At 56.9% G+C, this 26,863-nt stretch overlaps 1 protein-coding gene across 1 annotated transcript in view; it reads left to right on the top strand.

Moving 5' to 3' along the window:
- Nucleotides 1–26,863, top strand: part of LOC140409457 (uncharacterized) — a 147,047-nt gene that overhangs the window by 76,051 nt on the left and 44,133 nt on the right. The window contains exon 2 of the mRNA XM_072497889.1: nucleotides 13,723–13,831. Within this exon, the coding sequence (XP_072353990.1) occupies nucleotides 13,723–13,831 (109 nt within the window). The remainder of the gene's footprint in view (nucleotides 1–13,722; nucleotides 13,832–26,863) is intronic.

The raw sequence follows: 26,863 nt of genomic DNA, 5'->3' as shown, positions 1-26,863 counted from the left end.
AATCCAGGATCCAGCACATTGCAGCTTTCTCACTGACTGACAGTGAATCCAGGATCCAGCACATTGCAGCTTTCTCACTGACTGACAGTGAATCCAGGATCCAGCACATTGCAGCTTTCTCACTGACTGACTGACAGTGAATCCAGGATCCAGCACATTGCAGCTTTCTCTCTGACTGACAGTGAATCCAGGATCCAGCACATTGCAGCTTTCTCACTGACTGACAGTGAATCCAGGATCCAGCACATTGCAGCTTTCTCACTGACTGACTGACAGTGAATCCAGGATCCAGCACATTGCAGCTTTCTCACTGACTGACAGTGAATCCAGGATCCAGCACATTGCAGCTTTCTCACTGACTGACAGTAAATCCAGGATCCAGCACATTGCAGCTTTCTCACTGACTGACTGACAGTGAATCCAGGATCCAGCACATTGCAGCTTTCTCACTGACTGACTGACAGTGAATCCAGGATCCAGCACATTGCAGCTTTCTCACTGACTGACTGACAGTGAATCCAGGATCCAGCACATTGCAGCTTTCTCACTGACTGACAGTGAATCCAGGATCCAGCACATTGCAGCTTTCTCACTGACTGACAGTGAATCCAGGATCCAGCACATTGCAGCTTTCTCACTGACTGACAGTGAATCCTGGATCCAGCACATTGCAGCTTGCTCACCTGACTGACAGTGAATCCAGGATCCAGCACATTGCAGCTTTCTCACTGACTGACTGCATGAATCCAGGATCCAGCACATTGCAGCTTTCTCACTGACTGACAGTGAATCCAGGATCCAGCACATTGCAGCTTTCTCACTGACTGACAGTGAAACCAGGATCCCAGCACATTGCAGCTTTCTCACTGACTGACAGTGAATCCAGATCCAGCACATTGCAGCTTTCTCACTGACTGACAGTGAATCCAGGATCCAGCACATTGCAGCTCACTGACTGACTGACAGTGAATCCAGGATCCAGCACATTGCAGCTTCTCACTGACTGACTGACAGTGAATCCAGGATCCAGCACATTGCAGCTTTCTCACTGACTGACTGACAGTGAATCCAGGATCCAGCACATTGCAGCTTCTCACTGACTGACAGTGAATCCAGGATCCAGCACATTGCAGCTTTCTCACTGACTGACAGTGAATCCAGGATCCAGCACATTGCAGCTTTCTCACTGACTGACAGTGAATCCAGGATCCAGCACATTGCAGCTTTCTCACTGACTGACTGACAGTGAATCCAGGATCCAGCACATTGCAGCTTTCTCACTGACTGACAGTGAATCCAGGATCCAGCACATTGCAGCTTTCTCACTGACTGACTGACAGTGAATCCAGGATCCAGCACATTGCAGCTTTCTCACTGACTGACAGTGAATCCAGATCCAGCACATTGTAGCTTTCTCACTGACTGACAGTGAATCCAGGATCCAGCACATTGCAGCTTTCTCACTGACTGACAGTGAATCCAGGATCCAGCACATTGCAGCTTTCTCACTGACTGACAGTGAATCCTGGATCCAGCACATTGCAGCTTTCTCACTGACTGACAGTGAATCCAGGATCCAGCACATTGCAGCTTTCTCACTGACTGACTGACAGTGAATCCAGGATCCAGCACATTGCAGCTTTCTCACTGACTGACTGACAGTGAATCCAGGATCCAGCACATTGCAGCTTTCTCACTGACTGACAGTGAATCCAGGATCCAGCACATTGCAGCTTTCTCACTGACTGACTGACAGTGAATCCAGGATCCAGCACATTGCAGCTTTCTCACTGACTGACTGACAGTGAATCCAGGATCCAGCACATTGCAGCTTTCTCACTGACTGACAGTGAATCCAGGATCCAGCACATTGCAGCTTTCTCACTGACTGACAGTGAATCCAGGATCCAGCACATTGCAGCTTTCTCACTGACTGACAGTGAATCCAGGACCCAGCACATTGCAGCTTTCTCACTGACTGACAGTGAATCCAGGATCCAGCACATTGCAGCTTTCTCACTGACTGACAGTGAATCCAGGATCCAGCACATTGCAGCTTTCTTACTGACTGACAGTGAATCCAGGATCCAGCACATTGCAGCTTTCTCACTGACTGACAATGAATCCAGGATCCAGCACATTGCAGCTTTCTCACTGACTGACAGTGAATCCAGGATCCAGCACATTGCAGCTTTCTCACTGACTGACAGTGAATCCAGGATCCAGCACATTGCAGCTTTCTCACTGACTGACAGTGAATCCAGGATCCAGCACATTGCAGCTTTCTCACTGACTGACAGTGAATCCAGGATCCAGCACATTGCAGCTTTCTCACTGACTGACTGACAGTGAATCCAGGATCCAGCACATTGCAGCTTTCTCACTGACTGACAGTGAATCCAGGATCCAGCACATTGCAGCCTTTCTCACTGACTGACAGTGAATCCAGGATCAGCACATTGCAGCTTTCTCACTGACTGACAGTGAATCCAGGATCCAGCACATTGCAGCTTTCTCGCTGACTGACAGTGAATCCAGGATCCAGCACATTGCAGCTTTCTCACTGACTGACTGACAGTGAATCCAGGATCCAGCACATTGCAGCTTTCTCACTGACTGACTGACAGTGAATCCAGGATCCAGCACATTGCAGCTTTCTCACTGACTGACAGTGAATCCAGGATCCAGCACATTGCAGCTTTCTCACTGACTGACAGTGAATCCAGGATCCAGCACATTGCAGCTTTCTCACTGACTGACAGTGAATCCAGGATCCAGCACATTGCAGCTTTCTCACTGACTGACAGTGAATCCTGGATCCAGCACATTGCAGCTTGCTCACTGACTGACAGTGAATCCAGGATCCAGCACATTGCAGCTTCTCACTGACTGACTGACAGTGAATCCAGGATCCAGCACATTGCAGCTTTCTCACTGACTGACAGTGAATCAGGATCCAGCACATTGCAGCTTTCTCACTGACTGACAGTGAATCCAGGATCCAGCACATTGCAGCTTTCTCACTGACTGACAGTGAATCCAGGATCCAGCACATTGCAGCTTTCTCACTGACTGACAGTGAATCCAGGATCCAGCACATTGCAGCTTTCTCACTGACTGACAGAGAATCCAGGATCCAGCACATTGCAGCTTTCTCACTGACTGACAGTGAATCCAGGATCCAGCACATTGCAGCTTTCTCACTGACTGACAGTGAATCCAGGATCCAGCACATTGCAGCTTTCTCACTGACTGACAGTGAATCCAGGATCCAGCACATTGCAGCTTTCTCACTGACTGACTGACAGTGAATCCAAGATCCAGCACATTGCAGCTTTCTCACTGACTGACAGTGAATCCAGGATCCAGCACATTGCAGCTTTCTCACTGACTGACTGACAGTGAATCCAGGATCCAGCACATTGCAGCTTTCTCACTGACTGACAGTGAATCCAGGATCCAGCATATTGCAGCTTTCGCACTGACTGACTGACAGTGAATCCAGGATCCTGCACATTGCAGCTTTCTCACTGACTGACAGTGAATCCAGGATCCAGCACATTGCAGCTTTCTCACTGACTGACAGTGAATCCAGGATCCAGCACATTGCAGCTTTCTCACTGACTGACAGTGAATCCAGGATCCAGCACATTGCAGCTTTCTCACTGACTGACTGACAGTGAATCCAGGATCCAGCACATTGCAGCTTTCTCACTGACTGACAGTGAATCCAGGATCCAGCACATTGCAGCTTTCTCACTGACTGACAGTGAATCCAGGATCCTGCACATTGCAGCTTTCTCACTGGCTGACTGACAGTGAATCCAGGATCCAGCACATTGCAGCTTTCTCACTGACTGACAGTGAATCCAGGATCCAGCACATTGCAGCTTTCTCACTGACTGACAGTGAATCCAGGATCCAGCACATTGCAGCTTTCTCACTGACTGACAGTGAATCCAGGATCCAGCACATTGCAGCTTTCTCACTGACTGACAGTGAATCCAGGATCCAGCACATTGCAGCTTTCTCACTGACTGACAGTGAATCAGGATCCAGCACATTGCAGCCTTCTCACTGACTGACTGACAGTGAATCCAGGATCCAGCACATGCAGCTTTCTCACTGACTGACTGACAGTGAATCCAGGATCCAGCACATTGCAGCTTCTCACTGACTGACTGACAGTGAATCCAGGATCCAGCACATTGCAGCTTTCTCACTGACTGACTGACAGTGAATCCAGGATCCAGCACATTGCAGCTTCTCACTGACTGACAGTGAATCCAGGATCCAGCACATTGCAGCTTTCTCACTGACTGACAGTGAATCCAGGATCCAGCACATTGCAGCTATCTCACTGACTGACAGTGAATCCAGGATCCAGCACATTGCAGCTTTCTCACTGACTGACAGTGAATCCAGGATTCAGCGCATTGCAGCTTTCTCACTGACTGACAGTGAATCCAGGATCCAGCACATTGCAGCTTTCTCACTGACTGACAGTGAATCCAGGATCCAGCACATTGCAGCTTTCTCACTGACTGACTGACAGTGAATCCAGGATCCAGCACATTGCAGCTTTCTCACTGACTGACAGTGAATCCAGGATCCAGCACATTGCAGCTTTCTCACTGACTGACAGTGAATCCAGGATCAGCGCATTGCAGCTTTCTCACTGTCTGACAGTGAATCCAGGATCCAGCACATTGCAGCTTTCTCACTGACTGACAGTGAATCCAGGATCCAGCACATTGCAGCTTTCTCACTGACTGACTGACAGTGAATCCAGGATCCAGCACATTGCAGCTTTCTCACTGACTGACAGTGAATCCAGGATCCAGCACATTGCAGCTTTCTCACTGACTGACAGTGAATCCAGGATCCAGCACATTGCAGCTTTCTCACTGACTGACAGTGAATCCAGGATCCAGCACATTGCAGCTTTCTCACTGACTGACACTGAATCCAGGATCCAGCACATTGCAGCTTTCTCACTGACTGACAGTGAATCCAGGATCCAGCACATTGCAGCTTTCTCACTGACTGACTGACAGTGAATCCAGGATCCAGCACATTGCAGCTTTCTCACTGACTGACAGTGAATCCAGGATCCTGCACATTGCAGCTTTCTCACTGACTGACAGTGAATCCAGGATCCAGCACATTGCAGCTTTCTCACTGACTGACAGTGAATCCAGGATCCAGCACATTGCAGCTTTCTCACTGACTGACAGTGAATCCAGGATCCAGCACATTGCAGCTTTCTCACTGACTGACAGTGAATCCAGGATCCAGCACATTGCAGCTTTCTCACTGACTGACTGACAGTGAATCCAGGATCCAGCACATTGCAGCTCACTGACTGACTGACAGTGAATCCAGGATCCAGCACATTGCAGCTTTCTCACTGACTGACTGACAGTGAATCCAGGATCCAGCACATTGCAGCTTTCTCACTGACTGACAGTGAATCCAGGATCCAGCACATTGCAGCTTTCTCACTGACTGACAGGGAATCCAGGATCCAGCACATTGCAGCTCACTGACTGACTGACAGTGAATCCAGGATCCAGCACATTGCAGCTTTCTCACTGACTGACTGACAGTGAATCCAGGATCCAGCACATTGCAGCTTTCTCCTTCTGACTGACTGACAGTGAATCCAGGATCCAGCACATTGCAGCTTTCTCACTGACTGACAGTGAATCCAGGATCCAGCACATTGCAGCTTTCTCACTGACTGACAGTGAATCCAGGATCCAGCACATTGCAGCTTTCTCACTGACTGACAGTGAATCCAGGATCCAGCACATTGCAGCTTTCTCACTGACTGACTGACAGTGAATCCAGGATCCAGCACATTGCAGCTTTCTCACTGACTGACAGTGAATCCAGGATCCAGCACATTGCAGCTTCTTACTGACTGACTGACAGTGAATCCAGGATCCAGCACATTGCAGCTTTCTCACTGACTGACAGTGAATCCAGGATCCAGCACATTGCAGCTTTCTCACTGACTGACAGTGAATCCAGGATCCAGCACATTGTAGCTTTCTCACTGACTGACAGTGAATCCAGGATCCAGCACATTGCAGCTTTCTCACTGACTGACAGTGAATCCAGGATCCAGCACATTGCAGCTTTCTCACTGACTGACAGTGAATCCAGGATCCAGCACATTGCAGCTTTCTCACTGACTGACAGTGAATCCAGGATCAGCACATTGCAGCTTTCTCACTGACTGACAGTGAATCCAGGATCCAGCACATTGCAGCTTTCTCACTGACTGACAGTGAATCCAGGATCCAGCACATTGCAGCTTTCTCACTGACTGACAGTGAATCCAGGATCCAGCACATTGCAGCTTTCTCACTGACTGACAGTGAATCCAGGATCCAGCACATTGCAGCTTTCTCACTGACTGACTGACAGTGAATCCAGGATCCAGCACATTGCAGCTTTCTCACTGACTGACTGACAGTGAATCCAGGATCCAGCACATTGCAGCTTTCTCACTGACTGACAGTGAATCCAGGATCCAGCACATTGCAGCTTTCTCACTGACTGACTGACAGTGAATCCAGGATCCAGCACATTGCAGCTTTCTCACTGACTGACTGACAGTGAATCCAGGATCCAGCACATTGCAGCTTTCTCACTGACTGACAGTGAATCTAGGATCCAGCACATTGCAGCTTTCTCACTGACTGACAGTGAATCCAGGATCCAGCACATTGCAGCTTTCTCACTGACTGACTGACAGTGAATCCAGGATCCAGCACATTGCAGCTTTCTCACTGACTGACTGACAGTGAATCCAGGATCCAGCACATTGCAGCTTTCTCACTGACTGACAGTGAATCCAGGATCCAGCACATTGCAGCTTTCTCACCTGACTGAGTGACAGTGAATCCAGGATCCAGCACATTGCAGCTTTCTCACTGACTGACAGTGAATCCAGGATCCAGCACATTGCAGCTTTCTCACTGACTGACAGTGAATCCAGGATCCAGCACATTGCAGCTTTCTCACTGACTGACAGTGAATCCAGGATCCAGCACATTGCAGCTTTCTCACTGACTGACAGTGAATCCAGGACCCAGCACATTGCAGCTTTCTCACTGACTGACAGTGAATCCAGGATCCAGCACATTGCAGCTTTCTCACTGACTGACAGCGAACCCAGGATCAGCACATTGCAGCTTTCTCACTGACTGACAGTGAATCCAGGATCCAGCACATTGCAGCTTTCTCACTGACTGACAGTGAATCCAGGATCCAGCACATTGCAGCTTTCTCACTGACTGACAGTGAATCCAGGATCCAGCACTTTGCAGCTTTCTCACTGACTGACAGTGAATCCAGGATCCAGCACATTGCAGCTTTCTCACTGACTGACTGACAGTGAATCCAGGATCCAGCACATTGCAGCTTTCTCACTGACTGACTGACAGTGAATCCAGGATCCAGCACATTGCAGCTTTCTCACTGACTGACTGACAGTGAATCCAGGATCCAGCACATTGCAGCTTTCTCACTGACTGACTGACAGTGAATCCAGGATCCAGCACATTGCAGCTTTCTCACTGACTGACTGACAGTGAATCCAGGATCCAGCACATTGCACCTTTCTCACTGACTGACAGTGAATCCAGGATCCAGCACATTGCAGCTTTCTCACTGTCTGACAGTGAATCCAGGATCCAGCACATTGCAGCTTTCTCACTGACTGACAGTGAATCCAGGATCCAGCACATTGCAGCTTTCTCACTGACTGACAGTGAATCCAGGATCCAGCACATTGCAGCTTTCTCACTGACTGACAGTGAATCCAGGATCCAGCACATTGCAGCTTTCTCACTGACTGACAGTGAATCCAGGATCCAGCACATTGCAGCTTTCTCACTGACTGACTGACAGTGAATCCAGGATCCAGCACATTGCAGCTCACTAACTGACTGACAGTGAATCCTGGATCCAGCACATTGCAGCTTGCTCACTGACTGACAGTGAATCCAGGATCCAGCACATTGCAGCTTTCTCACTGACTGACTGACAGTGAATCCAGGATCCAGCACATTGCAGCTTTCTCACTGACTGACAGTGAATCCAGGATCCAGCACATTGCAGCTTTCTCACTGACTGACAGTGAATCCAGGATCCAGCACATTGCAGCTTTCTCACTGACTGACAGTGAATCCAGGATCCAGCACATTGCAGCTTTCTCACTGACTGACTGACAGTGAATCCAGGATCCAGCACATTGCAGCTTTCTCACTGACTGACAGTGAATCCAGGATCCAGCACATTGCAGCTTTCTCACTGACTGACAGTGAATCCAGGATCCAGCACATTGCAGCTTTCTCACTGACTGACTGACAGTGAATCCAAGATCCAGCACATTGCAGCTTTCTCACTGACTGACAGTGAATCCAGGATCCAGCATATTGCAGCTTTCGCACTGACTGACTGACAGTGAATCCAGGATCCTGCACATTGCAGCTTTCTCACTGACTGACAGTGAATCCAGGATCCAGCACATTGCAGCTTTCTCACTGACTGACAGTGAATCCAGGATCCAGCACATTGCAGCTTTCTCACTGACTGACTGACAGTGAATCCTGGATCCAGCACATTGCAGCTTTCTCACTGACTGACAGTGAATCCAGGATCCAGCACATTGCAGCTTTCTCACTGACTGACAGTGAATCCAGGATCCAGCACATTGCAGCTTTCTCACTGGACTGACAGTGAATCCAGGATCCAGCACATTGCAGCCTTCTCACTGACTGACTGACAGTGAATCCAGGATCCAGCACATTGCAGCTTCTCACTGACTGACTGACAGTGAATCCAGGATCCAGCACATTGCAGCTTTCTCACTGACTGACTGACAGTGAATCCAGGATCCAGCACATTGCAGCTTTCTCACTGACTGACTGACAGTGAATCCAGGATCCAGCACATTGCAGCTTTCTCACTGACTGACTGACAGTGAATCCAGGATCCAGCACATTGCAGCTTTCTCACTGACTGACAGTGAATCCAGGATCCAGCACATTGCAGCTTTCTCACTGACTGACAGTGAATCCAGGATTCAGCGCATTGCAGCTTTCTCACTGACTGACAGTGAATCCAGGATCCAGCACATTGCAGCTTTCTCACTGACTGACAGTGAATCCAGGATCCAGCACATTGCAGCTTTCTCACTGACTGACAGTGAATCCAGGATCCTGCACATTGCAGCTTTCTCACTGACTGACAGTGAATCCAGGATCCAGCACATTGCAGCTTTCTCACTGACTGACAGTGAATCCAGGATCCAGCACATTGCAGCTTTTCTCACTGACTGACTGACAGTGAATCCAGGATCCAGCACATTGCAGCTTTCTCACTGACTGACAGTGAATCCAGGATCCTGCACATTGCAGCTTTCTCACTGACTGACAGTGAATCCAGGATCCAGCACATTGCAGCTTTCTCACTGACTGACTGACAGTGAATCCAGGATCCAGCACATTGCAGCTTTCTCACTGACTGACAGTGAATCCAGGATCCAGCACATTGCAGCTTTCTCACTGACTGACAGTGAATCCAGGATCCAGCACATTGCAGGTTTCTCAGTGACTGACAGTGAATCCAGGATCCAGCACATTGCAGCTTTCTCACTGACTGACAGTGAATCCAGGATCCAGCACATTGCAGCTTTCTCACTGACTGACAGTGAATCCAGGATCCAGCACATTGCAGCTTTCTCACTGACTGACTGACAGTGAATCCAGGATCCAGCACATTGCAGCTTTCTCACTGACTGACAGTGAATCCAGGATCCTGCACATTGCAGCTTTCTCACTGACTGACAGTGAATCCAGGATCCAGCACATTGCAGCTTTCTCACTGACTGACAGTGAATCCAGGATCCAGCACATTGCAGCTTTCTCACTGACTGACAGTGAATCCAGGATCCAGCACATTGCAGCTTTCTCACTGACTGACAGTGAATCCAGGATCCAGCACATTTGCAGCTTTCTCACTGACTGACAGTGAATCCAGGGATCCAGCACATTGCAGCTCACTGACTGACTGACAGTGAATCCAGGATCCAGCACATTGCAGCTTTCTCACTGACTGACTGACAGTGAATCCAGGATCCAGCACATTGCAGCTCACTGACTGACTGACAGTGAATCCAGGATCCAGCACATTGCAGCTTTCTCACTGACTGACAGTGAATCCAGGATCCAGCACATTGCAGCTTTCTCACTGACTGACTGACAGTGAATCCAGGATCCAGCACATTGCAGCTTTCTCACTGACTGACAGTGAATCCAGGATCCAGCACATTGCAGCTTTCTCACTGACTGACTGACAGTGAATCCAGGATCCAGCACATTGCAGCTTTCTCACTGACTGACAGTGAATCCAGGATCCTGCACATTGCAGCTTTCTCACTGACTGACAGTGAATCCAGGATCCGCACATTGCAGCTTTCTCACTTGACTGACAGTGAATCCAGGATCCAGCACATTGCAGCTTCTCACTGACTGACAGTGAATCCAGGATCCAGCACATTGCAGCTTTCTCACTGACTGACAGTGAATCCAGGATCCAGCACATTGCAGCTTTCTCACTGACTGAGTGACAGTGAATCCAGGATCCAGCACATTGCAGCTTTCTCACTGACTGACTGACAGTGAATCCAGGATCCAGCACATTGCAGCTTTCTCACTGACTGACAGTGAATCCAGGATCCAGCACATTGCAGCTTTCTCACTGACTGACAGTGAATCCAGGATCCAGCACATTGCAGCTTTCTCACTGACTGAGTGACAGTGATCCAGGATCCAGCACATTGCAGCTTTCTCACTGACTGACTGACAGTGAATCCAGGATCCAGCACATTGCAGCTTTCTCACTGACTGACAGTGAATCCAGGATCCAGCACATTGCAGCTTTCTCACTGACTGACAGTGAATCCAGGATGCAGCACATTGCAGCTTTCTCACTGACTGACTGACAGTGAATCCAGGATCCAGCACATTGCAGCTTTCTCACTGACTGACAGTGAATCCAGGATCCAGCACATTGCAGCTTTCTCACTGACTGACAGTGAATCCAGGATCCAGCACATTGCAGCTTTCTCACTGACTGACTGACAGTGAATCCAGGATCCAGCACATTGCAGCTTTCTCACTGACTGACAGTGAATCCAGGATCCAGCACATTGCAGCTTTCTCACTGACTGACTGACAGTGAATCCAGGATCCAGCACATTGCAGCTTTCTCACTGACTGACAGTGAATCCAGGATCCAGCACATTGCAGCTTTGTGTTGGGGGTTATTGTGTTGGGGGTTGTATTATTGGGGGTTGTATTATTGGGGGTTATTGTGTTGGGGGTTATTGTGTTGGGGGTTGTATTATTGGGGGTTATTGTGTTGGGTGTTATTGTGTTGGGGGTTGTATTATTGTGGGTTATTGTGTTGGGGGTTATTGTGTTGTGGGTTGTATTATTGGGGGTTATTGTGTTGGGGGTTCTTGTGTTGGGGGTTGTATTATTGGGGGTTATTGTGTTGGGGGTTATTGTGTTGGGGGTTGTATTATTGGGGGTTATTGTGTTGGGGGTCCTTGTGTTGGGGGTCATTGTGTTGGGGGTCATTGTGTTGGGGGTCATTGGGGTCATTGTGTTTGGGGTTATTGTGTTTGGGGTTATTGTGTTGGGGGTTATTGTGTTGGGGGTTGTATTATTGGGGGTTATTGTGTTGGGGGTTATTGTGTTGGGGGTTATTGTGTTGGGGGTTGTATTATTGGGGTTATTGTGTTGGGGGTTATTGTGGTGGGGGTCATTGTGTTGGGGGTTGTATTATTGGGGGTATTGTGTTGGGGGTTATTGTGTTGGGGGTTGTATTATTGGGGGTTATTGTGTTGGGGGTTGTATTATTGGGGGTTATTGTGTTGGGGGTTGTATTATTGGTTATTATTGTGTTGGGGGTTATTGTGTTGGGGGTTATTGTGTTGGGGGTTGTATTATTGGGGGTTATTGTGTTGGGGGTTATTGTGTTGGGGGTTATTGTGTTGGGGGTTATTGTGTTGGGGGTTGCATTATTGGGGTTATTGTGTTGGGGGTTATTGTGTTGGGGGTTATTGTGTTGGCGGTTATTGTGTTGGGGGTTATTGTGTTGGGGGTTGTATTATTGGGGTTATTGTGTTGGGGGTTATTGTGTTGGGGTTATTGTGTTGGGGTTATTGTGTTGGGTGTTATTGTGGTTGGGGTTATTGTGTTGGGGGTTATTGTGTTGGGGGTTATTATGTTGGGGGTTGTATTATTGGGGGTTGTATTATTGGGGGTTATTGTGTTGGGGGTTATTGTGTTGGGGGTTATTGTGTTGGGGGTTGTATTATTGGGGGTTATTGTGTTGGTGGTTATTGTGTTGGGGGTTGTATTATTGGGGTCATTGTGTTGGGGGTTATTGTGTTGGGGGTTATTGTGTTGGGGGTTATTGTGTTGGGGGTTATTGTGTTGGGGCTTATTGTGTTGGGGGTCATTGTGTTTGGGGTTATTGTGTTGGGGGTTATTGTGTTGGGGGTTGTATTATTGGGGGTTATTGTGTTTGGGGTTATTGTGTTTGGGGTTATTGTGTTTGGGGTTATTGTGTTGGGGGTTATTGTGTTGGGGGTCATTGTGTTGGGGGTCATTGTGTTTGGGGTTATTGTGTTGGGGGTTATTGTGTTGGGGGTTGTATTATTGGGGGTTATTGTGTTGGCGGTTATTGTGTTGGCGGTTATTGTGTTGGCGGTTATTGTGTTGGCGGTTATTGTGTTTGGGGTTATTGTGTTGGGGGTTATTGTGTTGGGGGTCATTGTGTTGGGGGTTATTGTGTTTGGGGTTATTGTGTTGTGGGTTGTATTATTGGGGGTTATTGTGTTGGGGGTTATTGTGTTGGCGGTTATTGTGTTGGCGGTCATTGTGTTGGGGGTTATTGTGTTTGGGGTTATTGTGTTGTGGGTTGTATTATTGGGGGTTATTGTGTTGGGGGTTTTTGTGTTGGCGGTTATTGTGTTGGCGGTTATTGTGTTGGGGGTTATTGTGTTGGGGGTTATTGTGTTTGGGGTTATTGTGTTGGGGGTTATTGTGTTGGGGGTCATTGTGTTGGGGGTTATTGTGTTTGGGGTTATTGTGTTTGGGGTTATTGTGTTGGGGGTTATTGTGTTGGGGGTCATTGTGTTGGGGGTTATTGTGTTTGGGGTTATTGTGTTGGGGGTTATTGTGTTGGGGGTTGTATTATTGGGGGTTATTGTGTTGGCGGTTATTGTGTTGGCGGTTATTGTGTTGGGGGTTATTGTGTTGGGGGTTATTGTGTTGGGGGTTATTGTGTTGGGGGTTATTGTGTTTGTGGTTGTATTATTGGGGGTTATTGTGTTGGGGGTTATTGTGTTTGGGGTTAATAGGTTTGGGGTTATTGTGTTGGGGGTTATTGTGTTGGGGGTTATTGTGTTGGGGGTTAATGGGTTTGGGGTTATTGTGTTGGGGGTTGTATTATTGGGGGTATTGTGTTGGGGGTTATTGTGTTGGGGGTTATTGTGTTGGGGGTTGTATTATTGGGGGTTATTGTGTTGGGGGTTATTGTGTTGGGGGTTATTGTGTTGGGGGTTATTGTGTTGGGGGTTATTGTGTTGGGTGTTGAGGATTGAACTCAGTTGGACATTGATTGGATTCACAGGTCTGTAACAGTAACAGCAATTGCCACTGTGACAGCCGCTGGGCGCCGCCCCATTGTGATAAAGCTGGACTCGGAGGCAGTATCGACAGTGGACCTGTGCACAGACACAGTAAGATTCACTGAAACTAGTTAACTCTGCACCTTGACCCGGTTACTTTAGTGGCCTCACTAACACACGGTAAAACTCACTAACCTGCAGAGTTCCTCAGTGAGCCTCAGGCACCCTCGGTAAAGCTCATTAACCTGCAATAATCCTCAACTACTCAAACAAATCCTAATTAACCTACCATCAGGTCAGAGTCCGGGACTTAGAAAACATCAAAATATAGAAAAAATAGTAGCAGGAGAGGCCATTCGGCCCTTCGAGCCCGCTCCGCCATTCATTCTGACCAAAGCTGATCTTCCAACTCACCAGCCTCGTCCCGTTTCCCCCCATAGCCTCTGAGCCCCTTCACCCTCAGTGCCATATCGAGCTGCTTCTTGGAACAATGCAATGTTTTGGTCTCAACTACTTCCTGCGGTAACAAATTCCACAGGCCGACCGCTCTCTGGGTGAAAAAATGTCTCCATATCTCTGTCCGAAATGGTCTCCCCCGTATCCTCAGACTGTGCCCCCTGGTTCGGGACACCCCCACCATCGGGAACATCCTTCCCGCATCTACCCTGTCTAGTCCTGTTAGAATTTTATACGTCTCTGTGAGATCCCCCCTCATTCTTCTGAACTCCAGCGAATACAATCCAAACCGATTCAATCTCTCCTCGTACGTCAGTCCTGCCATCCCTGGAATCAGTCTGGTAAACCTTCACTGCACTCCCTCGAGAGCAAGAACATCCTTCCTCAGAGAAGGAGACCAAAACTGCCCACAATACTCCAGGTGTGGCCTCAGTAATAATAATAATCGCTTATTGTCACAAGTAGGCTTCAATGAAGTTACTGTGAAAAGCCCCTAGTCGCCACATTCCGCGGTACAATTGCAGCAACACATCCCTGCTCCTGTACTCGAAACCTCTCGCAATGAAGGCCAACATACCATTAGCCTTCTTTACCGCCTGCTGCACCTGCATGTTTACCTTCAGCGACTGGTGCACAAGGACACCCAGGTCCCGCTGCACGTTTCCCTCTCCTAATTGGCGGCATGGTAGCACAGTGGTTAGCACTTGCTTCACCCCCAGGGTCCCGGGTTCGATTCCCGGCTTGGGTCACTGTCTGTGCGGAGTCTGCACCCTCCCCGTGTCTGCGTGGGTTTCCTCCGGGTGCTCCGGTTTCCTCCCACAAGTCCCGAAAGACGTGCTGTTGGGTGAATTGGACATTCTGAATTCTCCCTCTGTGTACCCGAACAGAAGCCGGAATGTGGCGACTAGGGGCTTTTCACAGTCACTTCATTGCAGTGTTAATGGAAGCCTACTTCTGACAATTAAGGTTATTATTATTATTTATGGCCATTCTGATAATAATCTGCCGCCTTGTTTTTGCTCCCGAAGTGGATAACCTCACATTTATCCACATTATACTGCATCTGCCATTCATTTACCCACTCACTCAACTTGTCCAAATCACACTGCAGGATCTCTGCATCCTCCTCACAGCTCACCCTCCCACCCAACCTTGTGTCATCTGCAAATTTGGAGATATAACATTTTGTTCCCTCATCCAAATCATTAATATATATTGTGAATAGCTCCCAGCACCGATCCCTGTGGTACCCCACTGGTTACTGCCTGCCAATTTGAAAAGGTCCCATTAATCCCGACTCTTTGTTTCCTCTCCGCCAACCAGTTTTCTATCCACCTCAATACATTTCCCCAATCACATGCTCTTTAATTTTTCACGTGAATCTCTCAGGTGGAACTTTGTCAAAAGCCATCTGAAAGTCCAAATATGCCACATCGACTGGCTCCCCCTTGTCGACCCTGCTAGTTACATCCTCGAAGAATTCCAGTGGATTTGTGAAGCGTGATTTCCCTTCATAAATCTATGCTGACTCTGTTCGATCCTCCCTCTCTTCTAAGTGCTCTGCTATAAAATGTTTGATAATGGATTCTAGAATTTCCCCACGACTGACGTCAGAATTACTGGTCTATAATTCTCTGCTTTCTCTCCACCTCCCTTTTGAAATAGTGGAGTTACATTAGCCACCCTCCAATCTGCAGGGACTGTTCCCCAGTCTATAGAATCCTGGAAGATGACCATCAATGCAGCCACTATTTCTAGAGCCACCTACTTCAGTACTCTGGGATGTAGATTCTCAGGCCCTGGAGATGTATCAGCCTTCAAACCCATCAATTTCCCCAATGCCATTTCTCTCCTGATATTGATCACCTTCAGTTCCCCCTCCTCACTTAACCCTTCCTTCACCAGCATTTCTGGGATCTGGGCCGGGATTCTCCCCTACCCGGCGGGGTGGGGGTTCCCGGCGGGATGGAGTGGTCGAACCACTCCGGCGTGGCGCCGCCCCAAAGGTACAGAGAATCCGCATCATTCGGGGCCACGCCCTCACCGTGAGGGGCGAGCCCCGCGGCGGAGTGGTTGGTGGTGTAAAGGCCTTTGGCGCCACGCCAGCCGGGACTGAAAGGGCTTTGCCAGGCGGCAGGAATCCGCGCATGCGCCAGAGCGTCCGCGACTGCTGACGTCATCCCCGCACATGCGCATGGGGGGGTGTCTCTTCCCCGTCGGCCATGGTGAAGACTGTGGCCGAGGCGGAGGGAAAAGAGCGCCCCCACGGCACAGGCCCGCCCGCGGATCGGTAGTCCCCGATCGCGGGCCAGGCCACGTGGGGGTACCCCCCCCCCCCCCCAGGACCCCGGAGCCCACCCGCGCCGCCTAGTCACGCCGGGAAGAGAGGTGGTTTAATCCACGCCCGCGGGACCGGCATTCGAGCAGCGGGATTTTGGCCCATCGCGGGCCGGAGAATCGCCGGGGGGTGGGGGGGCCCGCCGACTGGCGCGGCGCGATTCCCGCCCCCGCCGAATATCCGGTGCCGGAGAATTCGGCAACTGGCGGGGGCCGGGATTCAAGCCAGCCCCCGGCGATTCTCCGACCCGGCGGGGGGGGGGGGGGGGGGGGGGTCAGAGAATCCCGCCCCTCATTTGTGAAGACAGAACCAAAGTATGTGTTTAGTTGCTCAGCCATTTCTTTGTCCCGATTATACATTCCCCAGTGTCTGACTAAGGGACCTACATTTGTCTTCACCAATCTTTTTCTCTTCACATACCTATAGAAGCTTTTACTGTCAGTTTTTACGTTCCCCACAAGCTTACTCTCGTACTCTATTCTCCTCTTCTTAATCAATCCCTTGGTCCTTTGCTGAATTCTAAACTGCTCCCAATCCTCAGACCTGATGTTTTTCTTGACCAATTTATACGCTTCTTGCTTGGATCGAATACTATCTCTAAGCTCCCTTGTAAACCATGGATGAATGAAATGAATGAAAATCGCTTATTGTCACAAGTAGGCTTCAAATGAAGTTACTGTGAAAAGCCCCTAGTCGCCACATTCCGGCGCCTGTTCGGGGAGGCTGGTACGGGAACCGTGCTGCTGGCCTGCCTTGGTCTGCTTTCAAAGCCAGCGATTTAGCCCTGTGCTAAACAGCCCCTGAATTGGCCCCCTTTCCCATTTTACTTTTGTGCCGGACAGGAATGAACAGTTGCTGTAGTTCCTCCATGCGTTCCTTGAATGTTTGCCATTGTTCTATGTTCTATGTTCTATGTTCTATGTTCTATGTTCTATGTATGTCTATCCACTGTCATCCCTTTAAGTAACTCTCCCCAATCTATCATGGCCAACTCACGCCTCATTTCATTGTAGTTTCCCGTACCAGCCTCCCCGAACAGGCGCAGGAATGTGGCGACTAGGGGTTCTTCACAGTAACTTCATTGAAGCCGACTCGTGACAATAAATGATTATTATTATTATAGTTCCCTTTATTAATATTAAGGATCAGGACCCTAGTGTCAGAATCGACTACTTTACTCTCCACCGTGATAACAAATTCTTTCAGATTATACTCGACGGTATGGTCACTAACTTGATTTGCCCAATCTATATGCAGACTAAAATCACCCTTGATTACCAATTGCTGGCTTTGAAAGCAGACCAAGGCAGGCCAGCAGCACGGTTCCCGTACCGGCCTCCCCGAACAGGCGCCGGAATGTGGCGACTAGGGGCTTTTCACAGTAACTTCATTTGAAGCCTACTTGTGACAATAAGCGATTTTCATTCATTTCAGTTGTTCCTTTATCACGTGCGTCTCTAATTTTCTGTTTAATGCCAGTCCCAACAATATCACTGCAGTTCGGGGTCTGTATGCGATGCCCACTAACATTTTTTGCTCCTGGCTGTTTCTCAGCTCGACCCACACAGAGTCCACATTGTCAGAGCTAATATCCTCCCTCACTATCGTGTTAATCTCCTCCTTGACCAGCAATGCAATCCCCATTGTCCCATCCCTGGTCACCCTGCAGCCACGTCAATCCGTAATCCCGACTATATCAGACCTGTTCGGGTCTATTTCTGCGATTACTTCATCCACTCGATGGCGAATACACCACGCGTTCAAACAGTCTTTCAGCTTGTCTGTTTAACACAGGCCCACAACTTTTTCACTGTGGCCTTGTTTAAATCTGCTCCTTGGTTTCTCTGCCGATGACTTTTCTTATTCCTCTATCTATCTTTTGTTTTTGTCCTTGTTTCCTCCTCCTCTTGAGTCCTTGCATCGGTTCCCTTCCCCCTGCCATTTAGTCGAAACCCTCCCAACCATTCCACCTTCCTCAGGGAGGTTGTGTCTTAATGATCATCGAGAGGCTCCAGACACTCCCCGCCCCAAACACTCCCCGCCCCAGACACTCCCCGCCCCAAACACTCCCCGCCCCAGACACTCCCCCAGACACTCCCCGCCCCAGACACTCCCCGCCCCAGACACTCCCCGCCCCAGACACTCCCCGCCCCAGACACTCCCCGCCCCAGACACTCCCCGCCCCAGACACTCCCCGCCCCAGACACTCCCCGCCCCAGACACTCCCCGCCCCAGACACTCCCCGCCCCAGACACTCCCCGCCCCAGACACTCCCCCAGACACTCCCCGCCCCAGACACTCCCCGCCCCAGACACTCCCCCAGACACTCCCCGCCCCAGACACTCCCCGCCCCAGACACTCCCCGCCCCAGACACTCCCCGCCCCAGACACTCCCCGCCCCAGACACTCCCCGCCCCAGACACTCCCCGCCCCAGACACTCCCCGCCCCAGACACTCCCCGCCCCAGACACTCCCCCAGACACTCCCCGCCCCAGACACTCCCCGCCCCAGACACTCCCCGCCCCAGATACTCCCCCAGACACTCCCCGCCCCAGACACTCCCCGCCCCAGACACTCCCCGCCCCAGACACTCCCCGCCCCAGACACTCCCCGCCCCAGACACTCCCCGCCCCAGACACTCCCCGCCCCAGACACTCCCCGCCCCAGACACTCCCCGCCCCAGACACTCCCCCAGACACTCCCCGCCCCAGACGCTCCCCGCCCCAGACACTCCCCGCTCCAGACACTCCCCCAGACAATCCCCGCCCCAGCAATCCCCGCCCCAGACACTCCCCGCCCCAGACACTCCCCGCTCCAGACACTCCCCGAGACACTCCCCCCGCCCCAGACACTCCCCGCCCCAGACACTCACCGACCCCGACACTGACCCCCGACACTGCTCCCGGACACTGCCCCGACACTGCCCCCCGACCCCGACACTGCCCCCGACACTGCCCCCGACACTGCCCCCCGACGCTGCCCCCGGCCCCGACACTGCCCCCTGACCGCGACACTGCCCCCTGACCCCGACACTGCCTCCGACACTGCCCCCCGACACTGCCCCCCCGACCCGACACTGCCCCCCCCGACACTGCCCCCCCCGACACTGCCCCCGACACTGCCCCCGACACTGCCCCCGACACTGCCCCCCGACACTGCCCCCTGACCCCGACACTGCCCCCCGACCCCGACACTGCCCCCTGACCCCGACACTGCCTCCGACACTGCCCCCGACACTGCCCCCGACACTGCCCCGCGACCCCGACACTGCTCCCTGACCCCGACACTGCCCCCTGACCCCAACACTGCCCCTCGACCCCAATACTGCCCCCCGACACTGCCCCCCAACTCTGCCCCCCGTCACTGCCCCCCGACCCCAACACTGCCCCTCGACCCCGACACTGCCCCCAACACTGCCCCCCGTCACAGCCCCCGACACTGCCCCCTGACCCCAACACTGCCCCTCGACCCCGACACTGCCCCCCGACACTGCCCCCCGACACTGCCCCCCGACACTGCCCCCCGACACTGCCCCCCGACACTGCCCCCCGACACTGCCCCCCGACACTGCCCCCCGACACAGCCCCCCGACAATACCCCCCAACACTGCCCCTCGACCCCGACACTGCCCCCCGACCCCGACACTGCCCCGTCACTGCCCCCGTCACAGCCCCCAACACTGCCCCTCGACCCCGACACTGCCCCTCGACCCCGACACTGCCCCCCCGACCCCGACACTGCCTCCCGACACTGCCCCCCGACACAGCCCCCCGAAACTGCCCCCGACACTGCCCCCCAACACTGCCCCCGACACTGCCCCCCGACATTGCCCCCGACCCCGACACTGCCCCCCAACACTGCCCCCGACACTGCCCCCCGACACTGCCCCCCGACACTGCCCCCGACACTGCCCCCGACACTGCCCCCGACACTGCCCCCCGACACTGCCCCCCGACACTGCCCCCCGACACTGCCGCCCGACCCCGACACTGCCCCCGACACTGCCCCCCGACACTGCCCCCCGACACTGCCCCACGACACTGCCCCCCGACACTGCCCCCCGACACTGCCCCCCGACACTGCCCCCCGACACTGCCCCCCGACCCCGACACTGCCCCCCGACACTGCCCCCGACCCCGACACTGCCCCCCGACACTGCCCCCCGACACTGCCCCCCAACACTGCCCCCGACACTGCCCCCGACACTGCCCCCCGACACTGCCCCCCGACACTGCTCCCCGACACTGCTCCCCGACACTGCCCCCGACACTGCGCCCAACACTGCGCCCAACACTGCCCCCCGACACTGCCCCCGACACTGCCCCCGACACTGCCCCCGACACTGCCCCCGACACTGCCCCCGACACTGCCCCCCGACACTGCCCCCGACACAGCCCCCGACACTGCCCCCCCGACACTGCCCCCCGACACTGCCCCCGACACTGCCCCCCGACACTGCCCCCCGACACTGCCCCCCGACACTGCCCCCCGACACTGCCCCCGACACTGCCCCCCGACACTGCCCCCCGACACTGCCCCGACACTGCCCCCCGACACTGCCCCCCGACACTGCCCCCCGACCCCGACACTGCCCCCCGACACTGCCCCCCGACCCCGACACTGCCCCCCGACCCCGACACTGCCCCTCGATACTGCCCCCCGACACTGCCCCCGACACTGCCCCCGACACTGCCCCCGACACTGCCCCCCGACACTGCCCCCCGACCCCAACACTGCCCCCCGACCCCGACACTGCCCCTCGACACTGCCCCTCGACACTGCCCCCTGACCCCGACACTGCCCCCCGACACTGCCCCCCGACACTGCCCCCCAACACTGCCCCCCAACACTGCCCCCGACACTGCCCCCTGACACTGCCCCCGACCCCGACACTGCCCCCCGACACTGCCCCCCGACACTGCCCCCGACACTGCCCCCGACACTGCCCCCGACACTGCCCCCGACACTGCCCCCCGACACTGCCCCCCGACACTGCCCCCGACACTGCCCCCGACACTGCCCCCCGACCCCGACACTGCCCCCTGACCCCGACACTGCCCCCCGACCCCGACACTGCCCCAGACACTGCCCCCGACACTGCCCCCCGACACTGCCCCCTGACCCCGACACTGCCCCCTGACCCCGACACTGCCCCCCGACCCCGACACTGCCCCCCGACACTGCCCCCGACACTGCCCCCGACACTGCCCCCGACACTGCCCCCGACACTGCCCCCGACACTGCCCCCGACACTGCCCCCCGACACTGCCCCCGACACTGCCTCCCGACACTGCCCCCCGACACTGCTCCCGACACTGCCCCCCGACACTGCTCCCCGACACTGCCCCCGACACTGCCCCCGACACTGCCCCCCGACACTGCCCCCCGACACTGCCCCCCGACACTGCCCCCCGACACTGCCCCCGACACTGCCCCCCGACACTGCCCCCCGACACTGACCCCCGACACTGCCCCCGACACTGCCCCCCGACACTGCCCCCCGACACCGACACTGCCCCCCGACACTGCCCCCCGACCCCGACACTGCCCCCCGACCCCGGCACTGCCCCCCGAACCCGACACTGCCCCCCGACAATGCCCCCGACACTGCCCCCGACACTGCCCCCCGACATTGCCCCCCGACACTGACTCCCGACACTGCCCCCCGACACCGACACTGCCCCCCGACACCGACACTGCCCCCCGACACTGCCCCCCGACCCCGACACTGCCCCCGACACTGACCCCGACACTGTCCCCCGACACTGCCCCTTGACACTGCCCCCCGGCACTGCCTCTCGACACTGCCCCCCGACACTGCCCCCCGACACTGCCCCCCGACACTGCCCCCCGACACTGCCCCCGGCACTGCCCCCGACACTGCCCCTCGACACTGCCCCCCGACACTGCCCCCCCGACACGACACTGCCCCCCGACACTGCCCCCGACCCCGACACTGCCCCCGACACTGCCCCCGACACTGCCCCCGACACTGCCCCCGACACTGCCCCCGACACTGCCCCCCGACACTGCCCCCCCGACACTGCCCCCCGACACTGCCCCCACGACACTGCCCCCCGACACTGCCCCCCGACACTGCCCCCCGACACTGCCAGCGGCACTGCCCCCCGACACTGCCCCCCGAAACTGCCCCCCGACACTGATGCCGACACTGCCCCCCGACACTGCCCCCCGACACTGCCTCCCCGACACTGCCCTCAGACCCTGCCCCCCCGACACTGCTCCCCCGACACTGCCCCCCGACACTGCCCCCGACACTGCCCCCGACACTGCCCCCGACACTGCCCCCGACACTGCCCCCGACACTGCCCCCCGACATTGCCCCCGACATTGCCCCCGACACTGCCTCCCGACACTGCCCCCCGACACTGCCCCCCGACACTGCCGCCCGACACTGCCGCCCGACACTGCCGCCCGACACTGACCCCCGACACTGACCCCCGACACTGACCCCCGACACTGACCCCCGACACTGACCCCCGACACTGACCCCCGACACTGACCCCGTCACTGCCCCCCGACACTGCCCCCCCGACCCCGACACTGCCCCCCGTCACTGCCCCCGGACACTGCCCCCGACACTGCCCCCGACACTGCCCCCCGACCCCGACACTGCCCCCGACACTGCCCCCCGACACTGCCCCCGAGACTGCCCCCCGACACTGCCCCCCGACGCTGCCCCCGACACTGCCCCCGACATTGCCCCCCGACACTGACCCCCGACACTGACCCCCGACACTGCCCCCGACATTGCCCCCCGACGCTGCCCCCGGCCCCGACACTGCCTCCCGACACTGCCCCCCGACACTGCCCCCGACACTGCCCCCGACACTGCCCCCGACACTGCCCCCCGACACTGCCCCCGACACTGCCCCCGACACTGCCCCCGACACTGCCCTCCGACACTGCCCCCCGACACTGCCCCCTGACCCCGACACTGCCCCCCCGACCCCGACACTGCCCCCCCGACCCCGACACTGCCCCCGACACTGCCCCCGACACTGCCCCCGACACTGCCCCCCGACACTGCCCCCTGACCCCGACACTGCCCCCCGACCCCGACACTGCCCCCTGACCCCGACACTGCCCCCGACACTGCCCCGCGACCCCGACACTGCCCCCTGACCCCGACACTGCCCCCTGACCCCAACACTGCCCCTCGACCCCAATACTGCCCCCCGACACTGCCCCGCGACCCCGTCACTGCCCCCCGACCCCAACACTGCCCCTCGACCCCGACACTGCCCCCAACACTGCCCCCCGTCACAGCCCCCGACACTGCCCCCTGACCCCAACACTGCCCCTCGACCCCGACACTGCCCCCCGACACTGCCCCCCGACACTGCCCCCCGACACTGCCCCCCGACACTGCCCCCCAACACTGCCCCTCGACCCCGACACTGCCCCCCGACCCTGACACTGCACCCCGGCACTGCCCCCCGACACTGCCCCCCAACACTGCCCCTCAACACTGCCCCCGACACTTATCCCCGACACTGCCCCCCGACACTGCCCCCGACACTGGCCCCCCGACACTGCCTCCCGACACTGCCCCCCCGACACTGCCCCTCGACACTGCCCCCCGACCCCGACACTGCCCCCCGACACTGCCCCTCGACACTGACCCCGACACTGCCCCCCGACACTGCCCCCCCGACACTGCCCCCCGACACTGCCCCCGACACTGCCCCCCGACACTGCCCCCCGACACTGCCCCCGACACTGCCCCCGACACTGCCCCCCGAAACTGCCCCCCGACACTGCCCCCCGACACTGCCCCCCGACACTGCCTCCCGACACTGCCCCCGACACTGCCCCCGACACTGCCGCCCGACACTGACCCCCGACACTGACCCCCGACACTGACCCCCGACACTGACCCCCGACACTGACCCCCGACACTGACCCCCGACACTGACCCCCGACACTGACACCCGATACTGCCCCTCGACAGTGCCCCCCGACACTGCCCCTCGACACTGCCCCCCGACCCCGACACTGCCCCCTGACACTGCCCCCTGACACTGCCCCCCGACACTGCCCCCCGACACTGCCCCCCGACACTGCCCCCCGACACTGCCCCCCGACACTGCCCCCGACACTGCCCCCCGACACTGCCCCCGACACTGCCCCCGACACTGCCCCCCGACCCCGACACTGCCCCCGACACTGCCCCCCGACGCTGCCCCCGGCCCCGACACTGCCCCCTGACCGCGACACTGCCCCCCCGACCCCGACACTGCCCCCCCGACCCCGACACTGCCCCCGACACTGCCCCCCGACACTGCTCCCGACACTGCCCCCGACACTGCCCCCTGACACTGCCCCCTGTCCCCGACAATGCCCCCCGACCCCGACACTGCCCCCTGACCCCGAACTGCCCCCGACACTGCCCCCGACACTGCCCCGCGACCCCGACACTGCTCCCTGACCCCGACACTGCCCCCTGACCCCAACACTGCCCCTCGACCCCAATACTGCCTCCCGACACTGCCCCCCAACTCTGCCCCCCGACCCCAACACTGCCCCTCGACCCCGACACTGCCCCCAACACTGCCCCCCGACACTGCCCCCCGACACTGCCCCCCGACACTGCCCCCCGACACTGCCCCCCGACACTGCCCCCCGACACTGCCCCCCGACACTGCCCCCCGACACTGCCCCCCGACACTGCCCCCCGACACTGCCCCCCGACACTGCCCCCCGACACTGCCCCCGACACTGCCCCCCAACACTGCCCCTCGACCCCGACACTGCCCCCCGACCCCGACACTGCCCCCCGACACTGCCCCCCGTCACTGCCCCCGTCACAGCCCCCAACACTGCCCCTCGACCCCGACACTGCCCCTCGACCCCGACACTGCCCCCCGACCCCGACACTGCCCCCCGACACTGCCCCCCGACACAGCCCCCCGACACAGCCCCCCGACACTGCCCCCCGACACTGCCCCCAACACTGCCCCCGACACTGCCCCCCGACACTGCCCCCGACCCCGACACTGCCCCCGACACTGCCCCCGACACTGCCCCCGACACTGCCCCCGACACTGCCCCCCGACACTGCCCCCGACACTGCCCCCCGACACTGCCCCCCGACACTGCCCCCCGACACTGCCGCCCGACCCCGACACTGCCCCCGACACTGCCCCCCGACACTGCCCCCCGACACTGCCCCCCCGACACTGCCCCCCCGACACTGCCCCCGACACTGCCCCCCGACACTGCCCCCCGACACTGCCACCCGACCCCGACACTGCCCCCCGACACTGTCCCCGACCCCGACACTGCCCCCCGACACTGCCCCCCAACACTGCCCCCGACACTGCCCCCCGACACTGCCCCCCGACACTGCCCCCCGACACTGCCCCCCGACACTGCTCCCCGACACTGCCCCCGACACTGCCCCCGACACTGCCCCCGACACTGCCCCCGACACTGCCCCCGACACTGCCCCCGACACTGCCCCCGACACTGCCCCCGACACTGCCCTCCGACACTGCCCTCCGACACTGCCCCCGACACTGCCCCCCCGACACTGCCCCCGACACTGCCCCCCGACACTGCCCCCCGACACTGCCCCCGACACTGCCCCCGACACTGCCCCCGACACTGCCCCCGACACTGCCACCGACACTGCCCCCGACACTGCCCTCCGACACTGCCCTCCGACACTGCCCTCCGACACTGCCCCCGACACTGCCCCCCCGACACTGCCCCCCGACACTGCCCCCGACACTGCCCCCCCGACCCCGACACTGCCCCCCGACACTGCCCCCCGACACTGCCCCCCGACACTGCCCCCCGACCCCGACAGTGCCACCCGACACTGCCCCCCGACCCCGACACTGCCCCGACACTGCCCCCTGACACTGCCCCCGACACTGCCCCCCGACCCCGACACTGCCCCCCGACCCCGACACTGCCCCTCGATACTGCCACCCGACACTGCCCCCGACACTGCCCCCGACACTGCCCCCGACACTGCCCCCGACACTGCCCCCAACACTGCCCCCCGACACTGCCCCCCGACACTGCCCCCCGACACTGCCCCCGACACTGCCCCCGACACTGCCCCCGACACTGCCCCCGACACTGCCCCCGACACTGCCCCCGACACTGCCCCCGACACTGCCCCCCGTCACTGCCCCCCGACACTGCCCCCCGACACTGCCCCCGACACTGCCCCCGACACTGCCCCCGACACTGCCCCCCGACACTGCCCTCCGACACTGCCCTCCGACACTGCCCCCGACACTGCCCCTCGACACTGCCCCCGACACTGCCCCCCGACACTGCCCCCGACGCTGCCCCCCGACCCCGACACTGCC

Source organism: Scyliorhinus torazame, chromosome 3, assembly GCF_047496885.1.
Source record: "Scyliorhinus torazame isolate Kashiwa2021f chromosome 3, sScyTor2.1, whole genome shotgun sequence".
NCBI classification, from domain to species: Eukaryota; Metazoa; Chordata; class Chondrichthyes; order Carcharhiniformes; family Scyliorhinidae; genus Scyliorhinus; species Scyliorhinus torazame.
Note: the sequence above shows the minus strand (reverse complement) of the source record. Positions and strands in the feature narration are given on the sequence as shown.